General features: G+C 42.3%; 1 protein-coding gene and 7 non-coding genes across 8 annotated transcripts; 7 read left to right on the top strand and 1 right to left on the bottom strand.

Annotated features, from left to right (window-relative positions):
• Nucleotides 1-819: 819 nt before the first annotated feature.
• Nucleotides 820-3,158, bottom strand: LOC133446390 (zinc finger MYM-type protein 1-like). The gene is made up of 4 exons (XM_061724411.1): nucleotides 3,055-3,158; nucleotides 2,595-2,651; nucleotides 2,353-2,484; nucleotides 820-2,156 (listed from the first exon to the last, which is right to left on the bottom strand). The coding sequence occupies exons 1-4, from the start codon at nucleotides 3,116-3,118 to the stop codon at nucleotides 838-840; spliced, it is 1,572 nt and encodes a 523-aa protein (XP_061580395.1). The 5' UTR covers nucleotides 3,119-3,158; the 3' UTR covers nucleotides 820-837.
• A 6,754-nt stretch (nucleotides 3,159-9,912) lies between these two features.
• On the top strand, nucleotides 9,913-10,031 carry LOC133446624 (5S ribosomal RNA). Its single transcript, XR_009782860.1, has one exon. It is a non-coding gene; the product is annotated as a 5S ribosomal RNA (ribosomal RNA).
• Nucleotides 10,032-12,941: 2,910 nt separating this feature from the next.
• LOC133446623 (5S ribosomal RNA) lies at nucleotides 12,942-13,060 on the top strand. The gene has a single exon (XR_009782859.1). It is a non-coding gene; the product is annotated as a 5S ribosomal RNA (ribosomal RNA).
• A 1,453-nt stretch (nucleotides 13,061-14,513) lies between these two features.
• On the top strand, nucleotides 14,514-14,632 carry LOC133446622 (5S ribosomal RNA). Its single transcript, XR_009782858.1, has one exon. It is a non-coding gene; the product is annotated as a 5S ribosomal RNA (ribosomal RNA).
• A 2,906-nt stretch (nucleotides 14,633-17,538) lies between these two features.
• On the top strand, nucleotides 17,539-17,657 carry LOC133446620 (5S ribosomal RNA). The gene has a single exon (XR_009782857.1). It is a non-coding gene; the product is annotated as a 5S ribosomal RNA (ribosomal RNA).
• A 2,046-nt stretch (nucleotides 17,658-19,703) lies between these two features.
• On the top strand, nucleotides 19,704-19,822 carry LOC133446619 (5S ribosomal RNA). The gene has a single exon (XR_009782856.1). It is a non-coding gene; the product is annotated as a 5S ribosomal RNA (ribosomal RNA).
• Nucleotides 19,823-21,851: 2,029 nt separating this feature from the next.
• On the top strand, nucleotides 21,852-21,970 carry LOC133446618 (5S ribosomal RNA). Its single transcript, XR_009782855.1, has one exon. It is a non-coding gene; the product is annotated as a 5S ribosomal RNA (ribosomal RNA).
• A 2,008-nt stretch (nucleotides 21,971-23,978) lies between these two features.
• Nucleotides 23,979-24,097, top strand: LOC133446617 (5S ribosomal RNA). Its single transcript, XR_009782854.1, has one exon. It is a non-coding gene; the product is annotated as a 5S ribosomal RNA (ribosomal RNA).
• The last annotated feature ends 139 nt before the right edge of the window (nucleotides 24,098-24,236 follow it).

Here is a 24,236-nt window from a genome sequence, read left to right as displayed (position 1 = left end):
CAACAAAAATGTCATACATTCTGGATTCATTAAAAATCAACTGAAATATTGCAAGCCTTTTATTATTTTAATATTGCTGATTATGGCTTACAGCTTAAGATTTCCAGAATATTCAAATTTTTTGAGATAGGATATTTGAGTTTTCTTAAGCTGTGAGCCATGATCAGCAATATTAAAATAATAAAAGGCTTGCAATATTTCAGTTGATTTGTAATTAATCCAGAATGTATGACATTTTTGCATTACAGAAAATAAAGGACTTTATCACAATATTCAAATATTCTGAGACAGTCCTGTATTTTTCATTGAAGTACCCATCTTTCTCGTGTTTATTATCATTTGCCACATAATTAAAGTGACATACTAAATTTAAGAAAAAATTACTAATTATCCGATTAGTCGACTAATCGTTTCAATAGTCGGTGACTAGTCGACTATTAAAATAGTTGTTAGTTGCAGCCCTAATACTAAGCACTCCAATATTGCTAAGCCTGTCATCATTAATTGTTGTTCTCAAATGATTTTTTATCAGCTTAAGCGCTGAGAAGCTGCGCTCGCAACTGGCACTGCTAACAGGCAAAGCTATAGCTATCCGACACAAGTGAAAAAGCTGATGAAAAACCTCTTTTGTATGGTTCAAGAAAAGATGTTAAATCCAGGATACTGGATAGTTCAGTCCCACACTGTGCCTTTCTATGACCTTCTTTGCCTGATACAGCTCATGTTTTAGGTCCTCAACATCACAGTCAAAAAGACAGGCAAGACGCAAAACTGTTTTCTCTTCTAAAAAGCTTTCACCCTTGGGGTTAAGTGCCTGTATACCCCTCATTATATCAGTTATTTTTGCTGAACCGTCTCTGAAGTTCTGCATTCAAATGATCCAGGATGGGGGTAAAATACATCAATCTTGAACTTATCTTTGTCCCCTTCCTTGCATCTACGTTGACCAACAGTGGATTCTACAAGATACTCACTAAGTCTGGAGCTCCCTCTTTGTTTCCTTTTCTCAACAGCCTCAACTGCAACATTACATTTCTTTGCAGTCTCCACAGTTTGCTGCCAAAGATCATCAAAACAAGATCCAGCTCTACAGTCCTCTAAAGTCTCCTGCAGCAATGCAAAAAAACAATCAACTTCAGGCACTGCTTTCACTGAATCAACAATAACGAGGTTGAGACAATGTGCGTTGCAGTGAACATAAAAGGCATGTTTAGCCTCTGCTTTGATCCTTGCTGCAACCCCATTGCATCTCCCTGACATCACCGCTGCCCCATCATAACCTTGACCTACAAGATTAGACTTGTAATCAAGGCCATATCTTTCCAGACACTGTATTATTTTCTGACTGAGTCCTGCTGCATCTAATTCACTGGCTCTCTGGAAATCTAAAAAGCTCTCATGAACTGCACCATTATAATAGTACCTCAGTACTAATGACAGTTGCTCACTTTTCTTAAGATCTTTTGTTTCATCTGCAATAACAGAAAAAACCTCACTTTCTTTCAGTTCCTGTATGATGGATTCCCGGACCATATCTGACAGGCATTCCAAAATTTCATTCTGGATTGTGTTACTGAGATACTTGGCATTGCCTGATGCATTCATTTTTTTTGCAATCAGTGGATTGTGTCTTGCAATCAGTTCAATCAGTTCTAGGAAATTTCCTTTGTTTTGTGAGCCTTCAGTTTCGATGTGTCCCCTTTGAGCAATGTTCTGCATGGCTGTAAGACGAAGCACTTCAGCAATTGTTTTTATGTACGTCCGGTTTTCCTCAACTTTTTTTTTGTAGGCTTGGTCCAAAGCATCTCGTATAGAAAAATCTCTGAGAATATTTTTTTTGTATTCACTCCAGGCAAACATTGCATTAACATGCCCTTCTGATTTCTCATGCCATTTAAACCCCCCATCTTTGTACATGGCCTTTTTCCAATTGGAGTAACCTCCCTGTGCTGTAAAGGGTGTTTCAGGGGTGTTGGGCAAGCTAAAGTGTCTACATGCAAAGCAATATGCAGAGTCACAACTTTGTGAGTACTCCAACCATGTGAAGTGCGTGAACCATGAGTGGTTGAAGGCTCTTTTTCTGTCCCCCTGCACAGTCCGTGGATACACCCTAAGGACAGGCTGTGTCGGTCCGTCTGCTGGACACCGGGATATGTCTTGGAAAGAAGGGGAACAAGAAATACAATTTTAAACTATGCATAATACATGGCTTTTCATTTATAAAACACAATGTAGAATTCAGTGGTACTGAATTCAAAACCAATCTTGTGAACAAAAGCTGGGTCTCCTGTTGAAGTAATGCACTAGACTTGATCATCTTTCTGAAATCTTAAAGCAAAAGAGATCAAATACCCAGTTGGTGGGATGGTGTGGGGTGCGAAGTATGGCTAGCCTCTTCAGTGTCACTGCCGCTTCCACCACTACTACAGAGAGTCTCCTGTTGGGTGGTATCTTCGTGACCTAACTGATCACTAGGGGAAGTGTCTGATCACACAAAGAAATATTCAATTATTGCATCAAGAAGTTATTTAAACACACACTGTTTTTATTTAATTGCTTAGAGCTATCCATTATGACTTAAATATTTAGCTTACCTGCAGAATGCTGAATTGTCGATGATGGGCCCGCAGTCTCATCATTGTGCAAAGTTCCTGGGAAAAGTTGTATCAGTTACTCAAAATGTCAATACGAGTATAACATTAACTGAACTTTTAATACTTATTCAAATGTGATCTATTTTAAAGACATCCTGCTACCTTTCTTGACATTGTGGACATATCTTATTCAGTTCATTTAAACTTCTTATGCTATAGGCCACTTATCTATTCCTTCCTATTCGATAGATAGATAGATTCAACTGTCCATTAGCTCATAAAAACAACAACCACACTTCCACTCATCAACAATAAGGCGCATTAAAATAGACATAAAGTAATAAAACAGAATTGAATTAGATTAAATTAAAATTGCCCATTCCACAGTAGTCCAGCCCAATTGTGGCAGAGGTGGTGTGTGAGTTTGAGTGTGACTGATTCAGGATGCAGTGACTGATACCTTGATCACCAGCTTTTTTTTTCTTTATCAAGAAAAAGGTCTCAATGTTTTGAGTCCTTTTCATCCTGCTTTCTTTCACTGTCTCTCCCTATCACTGTCTGCCCCTGAAGAAATCATGCATATTGTTTGGTTAGAAATAATAGTTAAATCAGAAAATCACTTTACTTAAACTGAAACACACAGGATAGGTATCACATGCAATTATATCATCCTCTAATGATATGTTACAGCAACCCCAAGCTGTCTTGTTTGTACATGTGTATGAAATAAATCTTTTTGAAGACTGAAAACGTGTAATACGTGACGCTAACGTGACGTCCTTTGGTCTAACCTCCATCCGAGAAAAGCCTCGCCTGGACACATGATATTGTATTTTGTCAGCTACACACACACAGGCTGTGTGTGGACGCCACAACACGGCTGGTTGAGCTAAAAGCTAACGTTAAATGCCTAAAGTTAACCTCCACTCTAGAAAAGCCTCCACACTTGTATTTTGTGAAGTAACTTTTGTTTGAAAGGCGACAGACGCGCTCACACGCATGTTACACACAGTGAGTGTGTCTTTATAGTCAGTAAGTCTAGCTTGGGGTTGCAGTGACGTTCGTTTTTTCCACATTTACTGGCGCAGGCTAATGCTTCTCATAGACTTCAATTCATTATGCTAAGCTAGAGTACTGTGGTAACTCTAGATACACCTTACTTATCAACTTAATTTAAACATTTGTAAATCCTTTAACACTAACGTTACACATTGTGAGCGACTGTTTACTTCTTCTTCTTCTTCTTCTTCTTCTTTGGGGTTTAACGGCAGCTTGCATCCAGTTAGTTGCATTGCTGCCATCTTCTGGATCTTTCAGGAATTCATATTCTCCTCATCAGACCAGTATTATGTAAAAATTTAAACAAACTCCGCCTCCCTCTTCCACTCGATCCCCCTTCCAAAATACTTCTAACTGTAGCTTCTTTCACACCCATTTCTTTCTAACTGTAGCTTCTTTCACACCCATTTCTTGCAGCTCTGCCACTAGCTCAGCTCTTTCCCTGTTGTATCTCCTGCAGCAAATAAGCACATGTTGTACTGTCTCAGGTACTTGACACTCGGAGCATAGTCCATTTTGATGTTTACCCATGACGTGCAGCGTGCTATTAAGAGCAGTATGCCCAATCCTTAACCTGGAGAAAATGACATCTTCCTTTCTCCTCCCTCTTCCTCCGGTGTTCACTGAATCTGTCACTTTCCCCGTTACTGAAAACAAATGCCTTCCTTTATTTCCTTCCTCCCACTCCTTCTGCCACTCCACGATGATTTGTTTCCACACTATGCTCTTCCCTTCACCCTTAGACAGGCTTAAGTTGGCATCCACCCTCTCCTTTTCCACTGCTCTCTTAGCCAACACGTCTGCTTTTTCATTGCCCCGAATGCCTGAATGTGCTGGAACCCACATCAGCACCACTTCAACACCCCTCCTTCTCACCATCTGGTTTGCTATCAGTATCTCATACACCAGATCGTTCCGCCCCTTGGACATCCCCATCCCAACACTCTTCACCGCAGACACAGAGTCACAACAAATCAGCACTCCACAATTCATCAGCTGTTCTGCCCATCTCACTGCTATTAAAATTGCATACAACTCAACAGTATGTACATTCAGAAAATTAGAAGTTCTCACATAAGATTCAACATTCTGCCTGAGCACGGTAAAGGCTGCACCCGTAGTACCTGTCTCTTGGTCTTTAGACCCATCTGTGAAAACCAATACATGACTATTGTATCTCTCGGCTACATGACAGTGAAACTCAGTGACCAATTCTGCTCCCTTATTCTGTTCCCTCATTTCCAGTAATCTCAAGTCAGTCATTGGGACTTGAAGCTCCCATACAGGTACCACAGGCCACAACACCACAGGACAGAACTCTTTATCATAAATTAAAACTTCCCGAGCCACCCTCTCCCCTGTCCATCCAAAACTAGACCCCCCCCTCATTCCTCTCTCCCATGTTGCCTGCATAGCCACTCTGACAGGATGATCTTCCCTTTGACCCATCAGGTTCACCCAGTAATTAGCCTGAAGCTGTTTTCTCCGCAGGTACAAAGGCATTTCTCCCATCTCAACTTGCAAGGAGCACACCGGAGATGATTTTATTGCTCCTGTACATATCCTCAGCGCTTTAGCTTGGATTACATCCAGCCCAGCCAGCACAGACTTGGAGGCAGACCCATACACCAAACTTCCATATTCCATTCTCAATCTTATCAGATACACATAGATCTGTCTTAGTGATGCTTTATCTGCTCCCCACTCTAATCCAGCTAAGCACCTCATTAGGGCTGCACGATTAATCGTTAAAAAATCGCGATCTCGATTCATGCTTGAACGCGATCTCATTTCCAAATGACGACGATTTAAAAAAAAAAAAAAAAAATTTTTTTTTTTTTTTTTTAAAGATGGCTGCATAAAAAAAGGACTAGGCCTATGTTCTAGGTTGTTGTAGTCCTGTCATGGTTAACTATCATGTTGTTATATTTTGTTAATGATTGTGGATTACATTTGGAGAAACATCTACCTTTCTCATCACCTGACACATATTGCACATAAATATTGTTAAAATTGTTATTGTTAAAATTATTTAAAGACAAAAGAGATGTTTATGTTTTTTTTGTTCAATGTCAGCTGTTACAGCAAAAAGCAGCCAGAGGAATACTTTGTTGCCTCAGAACTACAGGATCTGTTACAAGTCCCCTTTCTGAAAGGGTGTTCAACTCAGGGAGGAACAAATATTGTTCAAAATTGTTATTATTGTTTAAATTATTCAAAGGTTTGTGTAAAGAAGACAAGAGATGTTTATTGTTATTATATTTTTGTTCAGCTGTTGCAAAGTTAAAGTAATAAGTGCAATAAATTTTATATTGGAAAAAAATCGTGAGAGAATCGTGATCTCAATTCTAAGCAAAAAAATCGTGATTCTCATTTTGTCCAGAATCGTGCAGCCCTATACCTCATCATATTCAACACTTTCTTGCACTTGTCTATGACTTTCCGTATATGGTCCCTCCATGTGAGCCTCGTGTCAAAAAACACACCCAGCCACCACCGTTTCCTTTCCCATTTGAGCTTTCCTTATTTCATCCTCTAAGCATATTATTGAGTCCGTCGTACTTCTCCCTTTCCTAAAACCACTCTGACAATTAACCATCAGTCCTCTCTCTTCTATAAAATGCATCAACCTTCCATTAACCAACCTTTCCATTAGTTTTCCCATATGCGATGTTAGAGCTATTGGTCTATAGTTTCCTGGCTTGCTTGCATCCTTCCCCGGTTTCCTCATGGGAATAATAACTGCCTCCTTCCACCCTAAGGGAATTACTCCTTCTTCCCAGACTTTATTATACAGCCTCAAAAGTTTCTCCAATCCCTCATCACTTAAGTGTCTCAACATAACATAGCAGACACTGTCTTTCCCTGGGGCTGAATTCCTACAATTAGCCAGTGCACTCTTTAGCTCCCTCATTGTAAATGATACATTATATTTATCATTTATCCTTCCTTTCTTCTGAATTGCTTCTGCATGTGCCCTTTTGGTTTCTTCTCTACTTCTTTTCTCCTCTTCTGATAAATGATCGAAACTGTGTATTCTACTCAGCGTGTTCACCATCATTTCTGCCTTCTCCTCATTTGATATGGCCACCTGTTCCCCATCTGACAGGATTGGGTAACTCCATTCTCTTCTATTTCCTTCCATTTTCCTTATCATTCCCCATACTTCAGTTATAGTGGTTGTATTCCCTATGGAGCTGCAGTAGTCCCTCCAGTATGTTCTTTTTGCTTGCCTTATAGTTCTTCTAGCTACTGCTTGCAGCTTCTTGTACTCAACCAATTGTTGAAAGTTATGGGTCCTCTTTAGTATCCTAAAGGATCTATTTCTGCTTTTGACTGCCTTTTTACATTTGTCATTCCACCATGGAACCGCCTTCCTCTTATTTTTTCCTGAACTTTTAGGTATTGCAACCTCTGCAGCCATGCATATACTCTGCCGTACTTTCACTTCATATTCATCGATATCATTTCCTTCTTGGATTTCCCTGAGATGCTCATCACTCAATCTCCTAAATATTTCCCAATTTGCTTTCTTAAAAATCCATCCTCCACAACCATTCTCCATTTGCAAAACCACCTCAATACCCATTTTACACATAACAGGATAGTGATCACTCCCTATAGTCCCTCTTCCATATACCTCCCATTCACACCTTGGCGCCAATCTACTGGACACCAATGTAAGATCTAACACCGACTCTTTTCCAGTTCTTACATCTATCCTCGTCTTTCTCCCATCATTCACACACACACTAAATTCCTATCATTCAGCATCTCTTCTATTACCTGCCCATTATTATCTGTCTTCTCTCCTCCCCATAATGTGCTGTGCATTAAAATCCCCGCACCATATAACATTGTCTGCATCTTGGCCTTCTACTTTCTCCAGGTCATCTAATCTCAGCTCTTTACACGGATTATAATAATTTATTACCACCACCTTCTTTCTATCTGCCCATATTTCCACTACTATATACTCTTGTCCCTCCCCTGTACCCACCACTCTATATGGCACTCCCCTCTTTACAAAAGTAGCACACCCCCCTCCATTCCCCTGGTCTCTATCTCGTCTAACACCAATGTAGTTTAACAAAACAAAATCCAAATGAGGTTTTAGCCATGTTTCCTGGATACAAATTACATCAGGTTTCACCCTTCTGATATCAATAAACTGTTTAAAATCTTGGCCATTCACTAACAGGGTTCTTGCATTCCACTGTAGTAACAGCATGATCAGGAGGAACATCCTGCACTACATCCTTCCTGGCTGGGTAGTGCCCCTGCACTTAACCCATTCCGTATCATCTCCCACTTTAATCCCACCATATCTAAATGCTGGATTGCTGCTTTTGCAATAATTTGGATCCTTTCCGTCTTAGACTTAACCTCTGTTGTAGCATTGATTACCCCTGCAATAAAGATTACTAGATCCCTCTTCTTTCTCCATGCCTTCTCCTCCTTCTCTCTGAATGTTTTTTGTCTCTGATTCCACACATTTCCAGACACTACTTCCCCACGGCCATTTCCTCCTTTATCCATCACTGTTACTTCCATCCTTTTAACTGCTTCTGCATGTGAGACTTTCTCCTTCACTTTAATATTCTGCACCTCAGCCTCCTTCCTCATTACTTCACAGCCCCGATACGCTGCACTATGGGCTCCCCCACAATTACAGCATCTTGGCCTTACTCCCTCTCCACACTCCCCATAATCATGGTTTCCTCCACATTTTGCACACCGTTTGTCCCCTCTACAGAACTTTGCCACATGGCCAAATTTCTGGCATTTGAAACATCTCATAGGTTTTGGCACGAATTCTCTTACCCTATATCTCATGAATCCAAAATACAGCTCACTAGGCGGGTCCTTAACACTAAATTGTACCAAAACAGACTCAGATTCCTTTTTCTCCACTCCCTTAGTCAACCGCTTCGCACTCTGAACCTCATCACACTTCTCCTTTAAGTTTTTCACCAGCTCCTTCATATCAACAGACAAGGGAATCCCATAGATGACTCCCCTACTTCCCTGCTCCCCCACTCTCACCACCTTCGTCACCACCACTTTTCCCATACTTTGCAGCTTTTGAGCCCTTGCAACCTGTTCTTCCGACACACATCCTATTAGTAAATTACCATCACTAAAGACTCTAGCAAACTTCACATCCCCTACCTGATTTTTAATAATCTTCGTTAGTTTTATTGGATCTATATTCTTCACCCCCTCCCCATCAAACCTCACAACAACTTTCCATTTTTCCTCCATCGCCTGCTCTGCCTCTATTCCTCTAAGCCTCTTAGTTCCCCTGTTCACTGTCCTTACCTCCCAACTACCACTCCCTTCCTCCTCTTCCTCAAACTCCTCCATACTCCAACTACTTTCCCCCTGAGCCCCCGCCATAGCCAGCAAAGAGAGTATACGAAAGCGAACCGTATACCGGACCTATACAGGCCGTCGGCCAGTCGCTCCCACCTACCCCCTCGGCTAGCCCGCGGTTGCAAAGCTAAATTAAATATCGTGTTCTAATAATTCCGAAAACTCTGGTACTCAAGTGTATCAAGTCCGACCAACGTGTCTGCAACCTAGCAGCCGCCTCTCCTATCCGGCGACTGTTTACTTACCCTTGTTTTCTCCTTTTCTGCAAGACAGAGTTAACGCATCCAGAGTGAATCGTCAATCCTGTATTTTTTGAATGTCGACTCGGACAAACTGATTGGTAGCTCTGGTGGGGGTGGCCAGGCAGGGTGGCCAATCATATTCCAGGGGTAGCCGGTGCCACCCCCAGCCACCCCGGTGGCCACGCCCCTGCGCGCACTTACCGAGTGTACTGTCACGTTTGTGTTTTTTTCTTCATAACTGAACAACACAAACATCCGTATGCTGTCCTTTGACGACCGAGTTACTCCTTAAAATAAATGGATGGCGCTCCTATAGTTTATTTCTTTAGTTCAGCCACTTATAAGCTCTGCAAAGCGATTTAGCCTTTTTCCTATTCACCCGTTCACAGCCTCTTATTTTAGACACTCGCGCAATGTGATAACAACCCCCCGGTGAACATGTGGGAGTGAAGTGGGGCGTCTCATAAACACCGACACACGGCAGCTGCAGAGTTTCAGCTCTGCTAGAATCCACCAGCTCCACTTGTGAATGAGCTCCACTGACTCTTGAACACACCGGTTTTACTCTCCGTCTCAGACATCGGGGATGTGGTTGCCGAGAAGTGAACACTATATAGGAGCTATTTCAGGGTTCAGCTTTCGCTTACGGCCATACCAGCCTGAATACGCCCGATCTCGTCTGATCTCGGAAGCTAAGCAGGGTCGGGCCGGGTTAGTACTTGGATGGGAGACCGCCTGGGAATACCCGGTGCTGTAAGCTTTTTCAACCAGCAGAGAGTGCTCTTGCTCCCTCTACTCACACATTTTTATACCTGCTTTGTTTGTTTGTTTGTTTGTTTGTTTATTGGATGGATCCAAAAAAAAAAGTTAATTTCCCCATTAAGGTTGAAATAAAGGACAGTTTAATCTAATCTAAGAAAGAGGTGAGAGTGGGTGGAGGGCGTAAAGTAAAACAGATTCAGGTTGACAGATATGTGACATGAGGAGGAAATGTAATAATCTCCAGTAAACCAAAAGAGGCCAACAGTTCAATCAAGCTGATGCAGGATGAACAAGCGACACCATAAACTTGATCACAAATACCAGCACGCGTATTAGATTCCTGATGTGGGGTGATGAGGGAGAAGCTGCCGTCCATCCAGTATGACTCTGTACGTACGTGGTTTATCAAGACAACACATCCCTCACGCTCTGATGTTTGAGCTCCTGGACCTCCTTCTGTACGCATCCTTGTTCTCCCTCTGCCTCCTTGTCATCTTCTTCTGTACCGTGTTTGTCTCTGTGTCCATCCACAAAGACTCTCTCCATCCTCTTCCAGAGCTCCTTCACGTAACTAGGGCTCATTGTTATGGAAAGACTGATCCTCCTGGAAGAAGAGAAGATACGCAGGAATGAATGTACTCTGTAATGCAGTCAGTCATGGATTTGATGTTGTATCATGAAGCTGGTCCCAATCTAACACAGTCTCACAGTCTAGCGACTAAAGAAAAGTTTCACTTTCATGCTCCACTGCTTTCTTACTTGCTGTTGTAGTTGTAGCCAATTTAGAGTTGTGCTGTGTGTGTATGTATGTGTGCGTGTGGGTGGAGGTTGTCATTGCATCACCTGCACACCAGTGGGCATAGGAGGTAATTGTCAATCAGAGGTTAGGTAAGGGAGACACAGGTGATCAGGTGCAGGGGAATTAGGAGCTAGGAAGCCACATAGTTCTTCAACCGTGCATGGTTTGTTCTGTCGCCAGTAGCCTAATGTGTGTGATAATACACAAGCTCGTTTTTTAACCTCTCATTCAGCACCCGGGTATCGCAGGTGTTGTTTTTTGAAGCTTTGCACATGTAAAATAAAGTGTTGAACGCAGCTCCCTGTCGGACCACTTTTTTTGGAACCAGCATGAGTTGGAAATGTCTTCAAATTCCCTCACATGGCATTTTTTGTTGTTAGATTGCCATTAGAGTTATAATAATTTCATGGTCCTGTGACAAAATAATTTCACTACTTCTGCTGTGCTTTTAAACAGCTGTGTGTGTCTGGTTTTCTGGTGTTTATAATAACAAGAAAAGAAATACATCTTCACTCTAATGTGTGCTATTAGGGTTAGGATTAGGGTTAGGGTTAGGGTTAGAGCCAACGACAGTCCAGTCAGTGATCCAGTCAGATTTCACAGTTTCAAGCTTCCTCCTTCAGACCGGGATGCAATGAAGACGGCAGACATCTGAGAGCACCAGGGCAGATCTTGTAACAGAGTCAGACAGTATGCATCATCTTTTGCACTCAGTAGAATTACATGCAGCTCAACAAGCAGTATGCTAGTTATTGCATATTGAGCTGGCAGTGTGAACACAGCTATAGATACCAATGCATGTGTTAAATCAATATCACTGAAAGCAATTGGAACTTATTCGTACAAGAAGAAAAGCTGGCGTTTGGTTTTTTTGGTCATGACAAAATTTAAATACAGTGTCATCCACGACAACTTCTGTGTGCTAAAATGTAACGATTAGATAGCAAGATCATGTGTTATTGGATTGGTGGTAGAGTCTTAAAATCAGTGGGAATAACTAATAAGAATGCTTGGTAAAATGTTTCATCCTGAGCTGGAAGACATCTTCACATCAACTCAATGCATAATGTGTTGTTTTTGATAATACACAAGCTTGTTTTTTAACCTCTCACTTAGCACCCAGGTATTGTAGGTGTTGTTTTTTGAAGCTTTGCACATGTAAAATAAAGTGTTGAACGCAGCTCCCTGTCGGACCACTTTTTTTGGAACCAGCATGAGTTGGAAATGTCTTCAAATTCCCTCACATGGCATTTTTTGTTGTTAGATTGCCATTACAGTTATAATATTTTCATGGTCCTGTGGCAAAATAATTTCACTACTTCTGCTGTGCTTTTAAACAGCTGTGTGTGTCTGGGTTTCTGGTGTTGTTTATAATAACAAGAAAAGAAATACATCTTCACTCTAATGTGTGCTATTACGTGTGCTTGCTCTTCCACTATTCTTCGTGACGTCATCAAAGACATCACATGTCTTTGATGAGCATTTGAACGCTACGCGTCTGAAGCTGGAGCTGATTTGCTGCAAACGAGGATGAATGTGCACATGTTCCCAAACGTAGCAACAGCGCCCTCTGCTGGTTCATGGCGGTATGGTCGTAAGTGGCAGCTGCGGCTTCACAACTGTCTTCTACAGTAGAGCCTCCAGGAATAAGGTGGATACGCGCACTTACCGAGTGTACTGTCACGTTTGTGTTTTTTTCATCATGACTGAACAACCGAAACATCCGTATGCTGTCCTTTGACGACCGAGTTACTCCTTAAAATAAATGGATGGCGCTCCTATAGTTTATTTCTTTAGTTCAGCCACTTATAGGCTCTGCAAAGCCATTTAGCCTTTTTCCTATTCACCCGTTCACAGCCTCTTATTTTAGACACTCGCGCAACGTGACAACAACCCCCCGGTGAACATGTGGGAGTGAAGTGGGGCGTCTCATAAACACCGACACACGGCAGCTGCAGAGCTTCAGCTCCGCTAGAATCGACCAGCTCCACTTGTGAATGAGCTCCACTGACTCTTGAACACACCGGTTTTACTCTCCGTCTCACACATCGGGGATGTAGTTACCGAGAAGTGAACACTATACAAGAGCTATTTCGGGGTTCAGCTTTCGCTTACGGCCATACCAGCCTGAATACGCCCGATCTCGTCTGATCTCGGAAGCTAAGCAGGGTCGGGCCGGGTTAGTACTTGGATGGGAGACCGCCTGGGAATACCCGGTGCTGTAAGCTTTTTCAACCAGCAGAGAGTGCTCTTGCTCCCTCTACTCACACATTTTTATGCCTGCTTTGTTTGTTTGTTTGTTTGTTTATTGGATGGATTTACAGTCAGTCATGGATTTGATGTTGTATCATGAAGCTGGTCCCAATCTAACACAATCTCACAGTCTAGCGACTAAAGAAAAGTTTCACCTTCATGCTCCACTGCTTTCTTACTTGCTGTTGTAGTTGTAGCCAATTTAGAGTTGTGCTGTGTGTGTATGTATGTGTGCGTGTGGGTGGAGGTTGTCATTGCATCACCTGCACACCAGTGGGCATAGGAAGTAATTGTCAATCAGAGGTTAGGTAAGGGAGACACAGGTGATCAGGTGCAGGGGAATTAGGAGCTGGGAAGCCACATAGTTCTTCAACCGTGCATGGTTTGTTCTATCGCCAGTAGCCTAATGTGTCTGATAATACACAAGCTCGTTTTTTAACCTCTCATTCAGCACCCGGGTATCGTAGGTGTTGTTTTTTGAAGCTTTGCACATGTAAAATAAAGTGTTGAACGCAACTCCCTGTCGGACCACTTTTTTTGGAACCAGCATGAGCTGGAAATGTCTTCAAATTCCCTCACATGGCATTTTTTGTTGTTAGATTGCCATTACAGTTATAATATTTTCATGGTCCTGTGGCAAAATAATTTCACTACTTCTGCTGTGCTTTTAAACAGCTGTGTGTGTCTGGTTTTCTGGTGTTTATAATAACAAGAAAAGATATACATCTTCACTCTAATGTGTGCTATTAGGGTTAGGGTTAGGGTTAGGGTTAGCAGCCAACGACAGTCCAGTCAGTGATCCACTCAGATTTCACAGTTTCAAGCTACCTCCTTCAGACCGGGATACAATGAAGACGGCAGACATCTGAGAGCACAAGGGCAGATCTTGTAACAGAGTCAGACAGTATGCATCATCTTTTGCACTCAGTAGAATTACATGCAGCTCAACAAGCAGTATGCTAGTTATTGCATATTGAACTGGCAGTGTGAACACAGCTATAGATACCAATGCATGTGTTAAATCAATATCACTGAAAGCAATTGGAACTCATTCATACAAGAAGAAAAGCTGGCGTTTGGTTTTTTTGGTCATGACAAAACTTTAAATACAGTGTCATCCACGACAACTTCTGTGTGCTAAAATGTAACGATTAGATAGCAAGATTATGTGTTATTGGATTGGTGGTAGAGTCTTAAAATCAGTGGGAATAACGAATAAGAATGCTTGGTAAAATGTTTCATCCTGAGCTGGAAGACATCTTCACATCAACTCAATGCATAATGTGTTGTTTTTGATAATAAACAAGCTTGTTTTTTAACCTCTCATTCAGCACCCAACACACCGGTTTTACTCTCCGTCTCAGATATCGGGGATGTGGTTGCCGAGAAGTGAACACTATATAACAGCTATTTCAGGGTTCAGCTTTCGCTTACGGCCATACCAGCCTGAATACGCCCGATCTCGTCTGATCTCGGAAGCTAAGCAGGGTCGGGCCGGGTTAGTACTTGGATGGGAGACCGCCTGGGAATACCCGGTGCTGTAAGCTTTTTCAACCAGCAGAGAGTGCTCTTGCTCCCTCTACTCACACATTTTTATACCTGCTTTGTTTGTTTGTTTGTTTCTTTATTTTTTTGTTTATTTGTTTGTTTATTGGATGGATCCAATAAAAAAGTGAATTTCCCCATTAAGGTAGAAATAAAGGACAGTTTAATCTAATCTAAGAAAGAGGTGAGAGTGGGTGGAGGGCGTAAAGTAAAACTGATTCAGGTTGACAGATATGTGACATGAGGAGGAAATGTAATAATCTCCAGTAAACCAAAAGAGGCCAACAGTTCAATCAAGCTGATGCAGGATGAACAAGCGACACCATAAACTTGATCACAAATACCAGCACGCGTATTAGATTCCTGATGTGGGGAGATGAGGGAGAAGCTGCCGTCCGTCCAGTCTGACTCTGTACGTACGTGGTTTATCAAGACAACACATCCCTCACGCTCTGATGTTTGAGCTCCTGGACCTCCTTCTGTACGCATCCTTGTTCTCCCTCTGCCTCCTTGTCATCTTCTTCTGTACCGTGTTTGTCTCTGTGTCCATCCACAAAGACTTTCTCCATCCTTTTCCAGAGCTTCTTCACGTAACTAGGGCTCATTGTTATGGAAAGACTGATCCTCCTGGAAGAAGAGAAGATACGCAGGAATGAATGTACTCTGTAATGCAGTCAGTCATGGATTTGATGTTGTATCATGAAGCTGGTCCCAATCTAACACAATCTCACAGTCTAGCGACTAAAGAAAAGTTTCACCTTCATGCTCCACTGCTTTCTTACTTGCTGTTGTTGTAGCCAATTTAGATTTGTGCTGTGTATGTGTGCGTGTGGGTGGAGGTTGTCATTGCATCACCTGCAAACCAGTGGGCATAGGAAGTAATTGTCAATCAGAGGTTAGCTAAGGAAGACACAGGTGATCAGGTGCAGGGGAATTAGGAGCTGGGAAGCCACATAGTTCTTCAACCGTGCATGGTTTGTTCTGTCGCCAGTAGCCTAATGTGTCTGATAATACACAAGCTCGTTTTTTAACCTCTCATTCAGCACCCGGGTATCGTAGGTGTTGTTTTTTGAAGCTTTGCACATGTAAAATAAAGTGTTGAACGCAGCTCCCTGTCGGACCACTTTTTATGGAACCAGCATGAGTTGGAAATGTCTTCAAATTCCCTCACATGGCTTTTTTTGTTGTTAGATTGCCATTACAGATATAATATTTTCATGGTCCTGTGGCAAAATAATTTCACTACTTCTGCCGTGCTTTTAAACAGCTGTGTGTGTCTGGTTTTCTGGTGTTTATAATAACAAGAAAAGAAATACATCTTCACTCTAATGTGTGCTATTAGGGTTAGGGTTAGTGTTAGGGTTAGCAGCCAACGACAGTCCAGTCAGTGATCCAGTCAGATTTCACAGTTTCAAGCTTCCTCCTTCAGACCGGGATACAATGAAGACGGCAGACATCTGAGAGCACAAGGGCAGATCTTGTAACAGAGTCAGACAGTATGCATCATCTTTTGCACTCAGTAGAATTACATGCAGCTCAACAAGCAGTATGCTAGTTATTGCATATTGAGCTGGCAGTGTGAACACAGCTATAGATACCAATGCATGTGTTAAATCAATATCACTGAAAGCAATTGGAACTCATTCGTACAAGAAGAAAAGCTGGCGTTTGGTTTTTTTGGTCATGACAAAACTTTAAATACAGTGTCATCCACGACAACTTCTGTGTGCTAAAATGTAACGATTAGATAGCAAGATTATGTGTTATTGGATTGGTATTAGAGTCTTAAAATCAGTGGGAATAACTAATAAGATTGCTTGGTAAAATGTTTCATCCTGAGCTGGAAGACATCTTCACGTCAACTCAATACATAATGTGTTGTTTTTGATAATACACAAGCTCGTTTTTTTAACCTCTCATTCAGCACCCGGGTATTGTAGGTGTTGTTTTTTGAAGCTTTGCACATGTAAAATAAAGTGTTGAACGCAGCTCCCTGTCGGACCACTTTTTTTGGAACCAGTATGAGTTGGAAATGTCTTCAAATTCCCTCACATGGCATTTTTTGTTGTTAGATTGCCATTACTGTTATAATATTTTCATGGTCCTGTGGCAAAATAATTTCACTACTTCTGCTGTGCTTTTAAACAGCTGTGTGTGTCTTGGTTTCTGGTGTTTATAATAACAAGAAAAGAAATACATCTTCACTCTAATGTGTGCTATTACGTGTGCTTGCTCTTCCACTATTCTTCGTGATGTCATCAAAGACATCACATGTCTTTGAGCATTTGAACGCTACGCGTCTGAAGCTGGAGCTGATTTGCTGCAAACGAGGATGAATGTGCACATGTTCCCAAACGTAGCAACAGCGCCCTCTGCTGGTTCATGGCGGTATGGTCTTAAGTGGCAGCTGCGGCTTCACAACTGTCTTCTACAGTAGAGCCTCCAGGATGGTGGATACGCGCACTTACCGAGTGTACTGTCACGTTTGTGTTTTTTTCATCATAACTGAACAACACAAACATCCGTATGCTGTCCTTTGACGACCGAGTTACTCCTTAAAATAAATGGATGGCGCTCCTATAGTTTATTTCTTTAGTTCAGCCACTTATAGGCTCTGCAAAGCGATTTAGCCTTTTTCCTATTCACCCGTTCACAGCCTCTTATTTTAGACACTCGCGCAATGTGACAACAACCCCCCGGTGAACATGTGGGAGTGAAGTGGGGCGTCTCATAAACACAGACACACGGCAGCTGCAGAGTTTCAGCTCCGCTAGAATCGACCAGCTCCACTTGTGAATGAGCTCCACTGACTCTTGAACACACCGGTTTTACTCTCCGTCTCACACATCGGGGATGTAGTTACCGAGAAGTGAACACTATACAAGAGCTATTTCGGGGTTCAGCTTTCGCTTACGGCCATACCAGCCTGAATACGCCCGATCTCGTCTGATCTCGGAAGCTAAGCAGGGTCGGGCCGGGTTAGTACTTGGATGGGAGACCGCCTGGGAATACCCGGTGCTGTAAGCTTTTTCAACCAGCAGAGAGTGCTCTTGCTCCCTCTACTCACACATTTTTATACCTGCTTTGTTTGTCTGTTTGTTTATTTTTTTTGTTTGTTTGTTTGTTTGTTTGTTTGTTTGTTTATTGGATGGATCCAATAAAAAAAGTGAATTTCCCCATTAAGGTAGAAATAATGGACAGTTTAATCTAATCTAAGAAAGAGGTGAGAGTGGGTGGAGGGCGTAAAGTAAAACAGATTCAGGTTGACAGATATGTGACATGAGGAGGAAATGTAATAATCTCCAGTAAACCAAAAGAGGCCAACAGTTCAATCAAGCTGATGCAGGATGAACAAGCGACACCATAAACTTGATCACAAATACCAGCACGCGTATTAGATTCCTGATGTGGGGTGATGAGGGAGAAGCTGCCGTCCGTCCAGTATGACTCTGTACGTACGTGGTTTATCAAGACAACACATCCCTCACGCTCTGGTGTTTGAGCTCCTGGACCTCCTTCTGTACGCATCCTTGTTTCCCCTCGTCCTCCTTGTCATCTTCTTCTGTACCGTGTTTGTCTCTGTGTCCATCCACAAAGACTCTCTCCATCCTCTTCCAGAGCTCCTTCACGTAACTAGGGCTCATTGTTATGGAAAGACTGATCCTCCTGGAAGAAGAGAAGATACGCAGGAATGAATGTACTCTGTAATGCAGTCAGTCATGGATTTGATGTTGTATCATGAAGCTGGTCCCAATCTAACACAATCTCACAGTCTAGCGACTAAAGAAAAGTTTCACCTTCATGCTCCACTGCTTTCTTACTTGCTGTTGTTGTTGTTGTAGCCAATTTAGGGTTGTGCTGTGTGTGTATGTATGTGTGCGTGTGGGTGGAGGTTGTCATTGCATCACCTGCACACCAGTGGGCATAGGAGGTCATTGTCAATCAGAGGTTAGGTAAGGGAGACACAGGTGATCAGGTGCAGGGGAATTAGGAGCTGGGAAGCCACATAGTTCTTCAACCGTGCATGGTTTGTTCTGTCGCCAGTAGCCTAATGTGTCTGATAATACACAAGCTCGTTTTTTAACCTCTCATTCAGCACCCGGGTATCGTAGGTGTTGTTTTTTGAAGCTTTGCACATGTAAAATAAAGTGTTGAACGCAGCTCCCTGTCGGACCACTTTTTTTGGAACCAGCATGAGTTGGAAATGTCTTCAAATTCCCTCACATGGCATTTTTTGTTGTTAGATTGCCATTACAGTTATAATATTTTCATGGTCCTGTGGCAAAATAATTTCACTACTTCTGCTGTGCTTTTAAACAGCTGTGTGTGTCTGGTTTTCTGGTGTTTATAATAACAAGAAAAGAAATACATTTTCACTCTAATGTGTGCTATTAGGGTTAGGGTTAGGGTTAGGGTTAGCAGCCAACGACAGTCCAGTCAGTGATCCAGTCAGATTTCACAGTTTCAAGCTTCCTCCTTCAGACCGGGATACAATGAAGACGGCAGACATCTGAGAGCACAAGGGCAGATCTTGTAACAGAGTCAGACAGTATGCATCATCTTTTGCACTCAGTAGAATTACATGCAGCTCAACAAGCAGTATGCTAGTTATTGCATATTGAGCTGGCAGTGTGAACACAGCTATAGATACCAATGCATGTGTTAAATCAATATCACTGAAAGCAATTGGAACTCATTCGTACAAGAAGAAAAGCTGGCGTTTGTTTTTTTTGGTCATGACAAAACTTTAAATACAGTGTCATCCACGACAACTTCTGTGTGCTAAAATGTAACGATTAGATAGCAAGATTATGTGTTATTGGATTGGTATTAGAGTCTTAAAATCAGTGGGAATAACGAATAAGAATGCTTGGTAAAATGTTTCATCCTGAGCTGGAAGACATCTTCACATCAACTCAATGCATAATGTGTTGTTTTTGATAATACACAAGCTTGTTTTTTAACCTCTCATTCAGCACCCAACACACCGGTTTTACTCTCCGTCTCAGACATCGGGGATGTGGTTGCCGAGAAGTGAACACTATATAACAGCTATTCCAGGGTTCAGCTTTCGCTTACGGCCATACCAGCCTGAATACGCCCGATCTCGTCTGATCTCGGAAGCTAAGCAGGGTCGGGCCGGGTTAGTACTTGGATGGGAGACCGCCTGGGAATACCCGGTGCTGTAAGCTTTTTCAACCAGCAGAGAGTGCTCTTGCTCCCTCTACTCACACATTTTTATACCTGCTTTGTTTGTTTGTTTGTTTGTTTGTTTGTTTGTTTATTGGATGGATCCAATAAAAAAAGTGAATTTCCCCATTAAGGTTGAAATAAAGGACAGTTTAATCTAATCTAAGAAAGAGGTGAGAGTGGGTGGAGGGCGTAAAGTAAAACAGATTCAGGTTGACAGATATGTGACATGAGGCGGAAATGTAATAATCTCCAGTAAACCAAAAGAGGCCAACAGTTCAATCAAGCTGATGCAGGATGAACAAGCGACACCATAAAGTTGATCACAAATACCAGCACGCGTATTAGATTCCTGATGTGGGGAGATGAGGGAGAAGCTGCCGTCCGTCCAGTATGACTCTGTACGTACGTGGTTTATCAAGACAACACATCCCTCACGCTCTGATGTTTGAGCTCCTGGACCTCCTTCTGTACGCATCCTTGTTCTCCCTCTGCCTCCTTGTCATCTTCTTCTGTACCGTGTTTGTCTCTGTGTCCATCCACAAAGACTCTCTCCATCCTCTTCCAGAGCTCCTTCACGTAACTAGGGCTAATTGTTATGGAAAGACTGATCCTCCTGGAAGAAGAGAAGATATGCAGAAATGAATGTACTCTGTAATGCAGTCAGTCATGGATTTGATGTTGTATCATGAAGCTGGTCTCAATCTAACACAGTCTCACAGTCTAGCGACTAAAGAAAAGTTTCACCTTCATACTCCACTGCTTTCTTACTTGCTGTTGTTGTTGTAGCCAATTTAGAGTTGTGCTGTGTGTGTATGTATGTGTGCGTGTGGGTGGAGGTTGTCATTGCATCACCTGCACACCAGTGGGCATAGGAAGTAATTGTCAATCAGAGGTTAGGTAAGGGAGACACAGGTGATCAGGTGCAGGGGAATTAGGAGCTGGGAAGCCACATAGTTCTTCAACCGTGCATGGTTTGTTCTGTCGCCAGTAGCCTAATGTGTCTGATAATACACAAGCTCATTTTTTAACCTCTCATTCAGCACCCGGGTATTGTAGGTGTTGTTTTTTGAAGCTTTGCACATGTAAAATAAAGTGTTGAACGCAGCTCCCTGTCGGACCACTTTTTTTGGAACCAGCATGAGTTGGAAATGTCTTTAAATTCCCTCACATGGCATTTTTTGTTGTTAGATTGCCATTACAGTTATAATATTTTCATGGTCCTGTGGCAAAATAATTTCACTACTTCTGCTGTGCTTTTAAACAGCTGTGTGTGTCTGGTTTTCTGGTGTTTATAATAACAAGAAAATAAATACATCTTCACGCTAATGTGTGCTATTACGTGTGCTTGTTCTTCCACTATTCTTCGTGACGTCATCAAAGACATCACATGTCTTTGATGAGCATTTGAACGCTACGCGTCTGAAGCTGGAGCTGATTTGCTGCAAATGAGGATGAATGTGCACGTTCCCAAACGTAGCAACAGCGCCCTCTGCTGGTTCATGGCGGTATGGTCGTAAGTGGCAGCTGCGGCTTCAAAACTGTCTTCTACAGTAGAGCCTCCAGGAATAAGGTGGATACGCGCACTTACCGAGTGTACTGTCACGTTTGTGTTTTTTTCATCATAACTGAACAACACAAACATCCGTATGCTGTCCTTTGACGACCGAGTTACTCCTTAAAATAAATGGATGGCGCTCCTATATTTTATTTCTTTAGTTCAGCCACTTATAGGCTCTGCAAAGCGATTTAGCCTTTTTCCTATTCACCCTTTCACAGCCTCTTATTTTAGACACTCGCACAATGTGACAACAACCCCCCGGTGAACATGTGGGAGTGAAGTGGGGCGTCTCATAAACACCGACACACGGCAGCTGCAGAGTTTCAGCTCCGCTACAATCCACCAGCTCCACTTGTGAATGAGCTCCACTGACTCTTGAACACACCGGTTTTACTCTCCGTCTCAGACATCGGGGATGTGGTTGCCGAGAAGTGAACACTATATAAGAGCTATTTCAGGGTTCAGTTTTCGCTTACGGCCATACCAGCCTGAATACGCCCGATCTCGTCTGATCTCGGAAGCTAAGCAGGGTCGGGCCGGGTTAGTACTTGGATGGGAGACCGCCTGGGAATACCCGGTGCTGTAAGCTTTTTCAACCAGCAGAGAGTGCTCTTGCTCCCTCTACTCACACATTTTTATACCTGCTTTGTTTGTTTGTTTGTTTGTTTGTTTGTTTATTGGATGGATCCAATAAAAAAAGTGAATTTCCCCATTAAGGTTGAAATAAAGGACAGTTTAATCTAATCTAAGAAAGAGGTGAGAGTGGGTGGAGGGCGTAAAGTAAAACAGATTCAGGTTGACAGATATGTGACATGAGGCGGAAATGTAATAATCTCCAGTAAACCAAAAGAGGCCAACAGTTCAATCAAGCTGATGCAGGATGAACAAGCGACACCATAAAGTTGATCACAAATACCAGCACGCGTATTAGATTCCTGATGTGGGGAGATGAGGGAGAAGCTGCCGTCCGTCCAGTATGACTCTGTACGTACGTGGTTTATCAAGACAACACATCCCTCACGCTCTGATGTTTGAGCTCCTGGACCTCCTTCTGTACGCATCCTTGTTCTCCCTCTGCCTCCTTGTCATCTTCTTCTGTACCGTGTTTGTCTCTGTGTCCATCCACAAAGACTCTCTCCATCCTCTTCCAGAGCTCCTTCACGTAACTAGGGCTAATTGTTATGGAAAGACTGATCCTCCTGGAAGAAGAGAAGATATGCAGAAATGAATGTACTCTGTAATGCAGTCAGTCATGGATTTGATGTTGTATCATGAAGCTGGTCTCAATCTAACACAGTCTCACAGTCTAGCGACTAAAGAAAAGTTTCACCTTCATACTCCACTGCTTTCTTACTTGCTGTTGTTGTTGTAGCCAATTTAGAGTTGTGCTGTGTGTGTATGTATGTGTGCGTGTGGGTGGAGGTTGTCATTGCATCACCTGCACACCAGTGGGCATAGGAAGTAATTGTCAATCAGAGGTTAGGTAAGGGAGACACAGGTGATCAGGTGCAGGGGAATTAGGAGCTGGGAAGCCACATAGTTCTTCAACCGTGCATGGTTTGTTCTATCGCCAGTAGCCTAATGTGTCTGATAATACACAAGCTCGTTTTTTAACCTCTCATTCAGCACCCGGGTATCGTAGGTGTTGTTTTTTGAAGCTTTGCACATGTAAAATAAAGTGTTGAACGCAACTCCCTGTCGGACCACTTTTTTTGGAACCAGCATGAGTTGGAAATGTCTTCAAATTCCCTCACATGGCATTTTTTGTTGTTAGATTGCCATTACAGTTATAATATTTTCATGGTCCTGTGGCAAAATAATTTCACTACTTCTGCTGTGCTTTTAAACAGCTGTGTGTGTCTGGTTTTCTGGTGTTTATAATAACAAGAAAAGATATACATCTTCACTCTAATGTGTGCTATTAGGGTTAGGGTTAGGGTTAGCAGCCAACGACAGTCCAGTCAGTGATCCACTCAGATTTCACAGTTTCAAGCTACCTCCTTCAGACCGGGATACAATGAAGACGGCAGACATCTGAGAGCACAAGGGCAGATCTTGTAACAGAGTCAGACAGTATGCATCATCTTTTGCACTCAGTAGAATTACATGCAGCTCAACAAGCAGTATGCTAGTTATTGCATATTGAACTGGCAGTGTGAACACAGCTATAGATACCAATGCATGTGTTAAATCAATATCACTGAAAGCAATTGGAACTCATTCATACAAGAAGAAAAGCTGGCGTTTGGTTTTTTTGGTCATGACAAAACTTTAAATACAGTGTCATCCACGACAACTTCTGTGTGCTAAAATGTAACGATTAGATAGCAAGATTATGTGTTATTGGATTGGTGGTAGAGTCTTAAAATCAGTGGGAATAACGAATAAGAATGCTTGGTAAAATGTTTCATCCTGAGCTGGAAGACATCTTCACATCAACTCAATGCATAATGTGTTGTTTTTGATAATAAACAAGCTTGTTTTTTAACCTCTCATTCAGCACCCAACACACCGGTTTTACTCTCCGTCTCAGATATCGGGGATGTGGTTGCCGAGAAGTGAACACTATATAACAGCTATTTCAGGGTTCAGCTTTCGCTTACGGCCATACCAGCCTGAATACGCCCGATCTCGTCTGATCTCGGAAGCTAAGCAGGGTCGGGCCGGGTTAGTACTTGGATGGGAGACCGCCTGGGAATACCCGGTGCTGTAAGCTTTTTCAACCAGCAGAGAGTGCTCTTGCTCCCTCTACTCACACATTTTTATACCTGCTTTGTTTGTTTGTTTGTTTCTTTATTTTTTTGTTTATTTGTTTGTTTATTGGATGGATCCAATAAAAAAGTGAATTTCCCCAT

Source organism: Cololabis saira, chromosome 6 (genome assembly GCF_033807715.1).
Source record: "Cololabis saira isolate AMF1-May2022 chromosome 6, fColSai1.1, whole genome shotgun sequence".
Lineage (NCBI taxonomy): Eukaryota > Metazoa > Chordata > Actinopteri > Beloniformes > Belonidae > Cololabis > Cololabis saira.
Note: the sequence above shows the minus strand (reverse complement) of the source record. Positions and strands in the feature narration are given on the sequence as shown.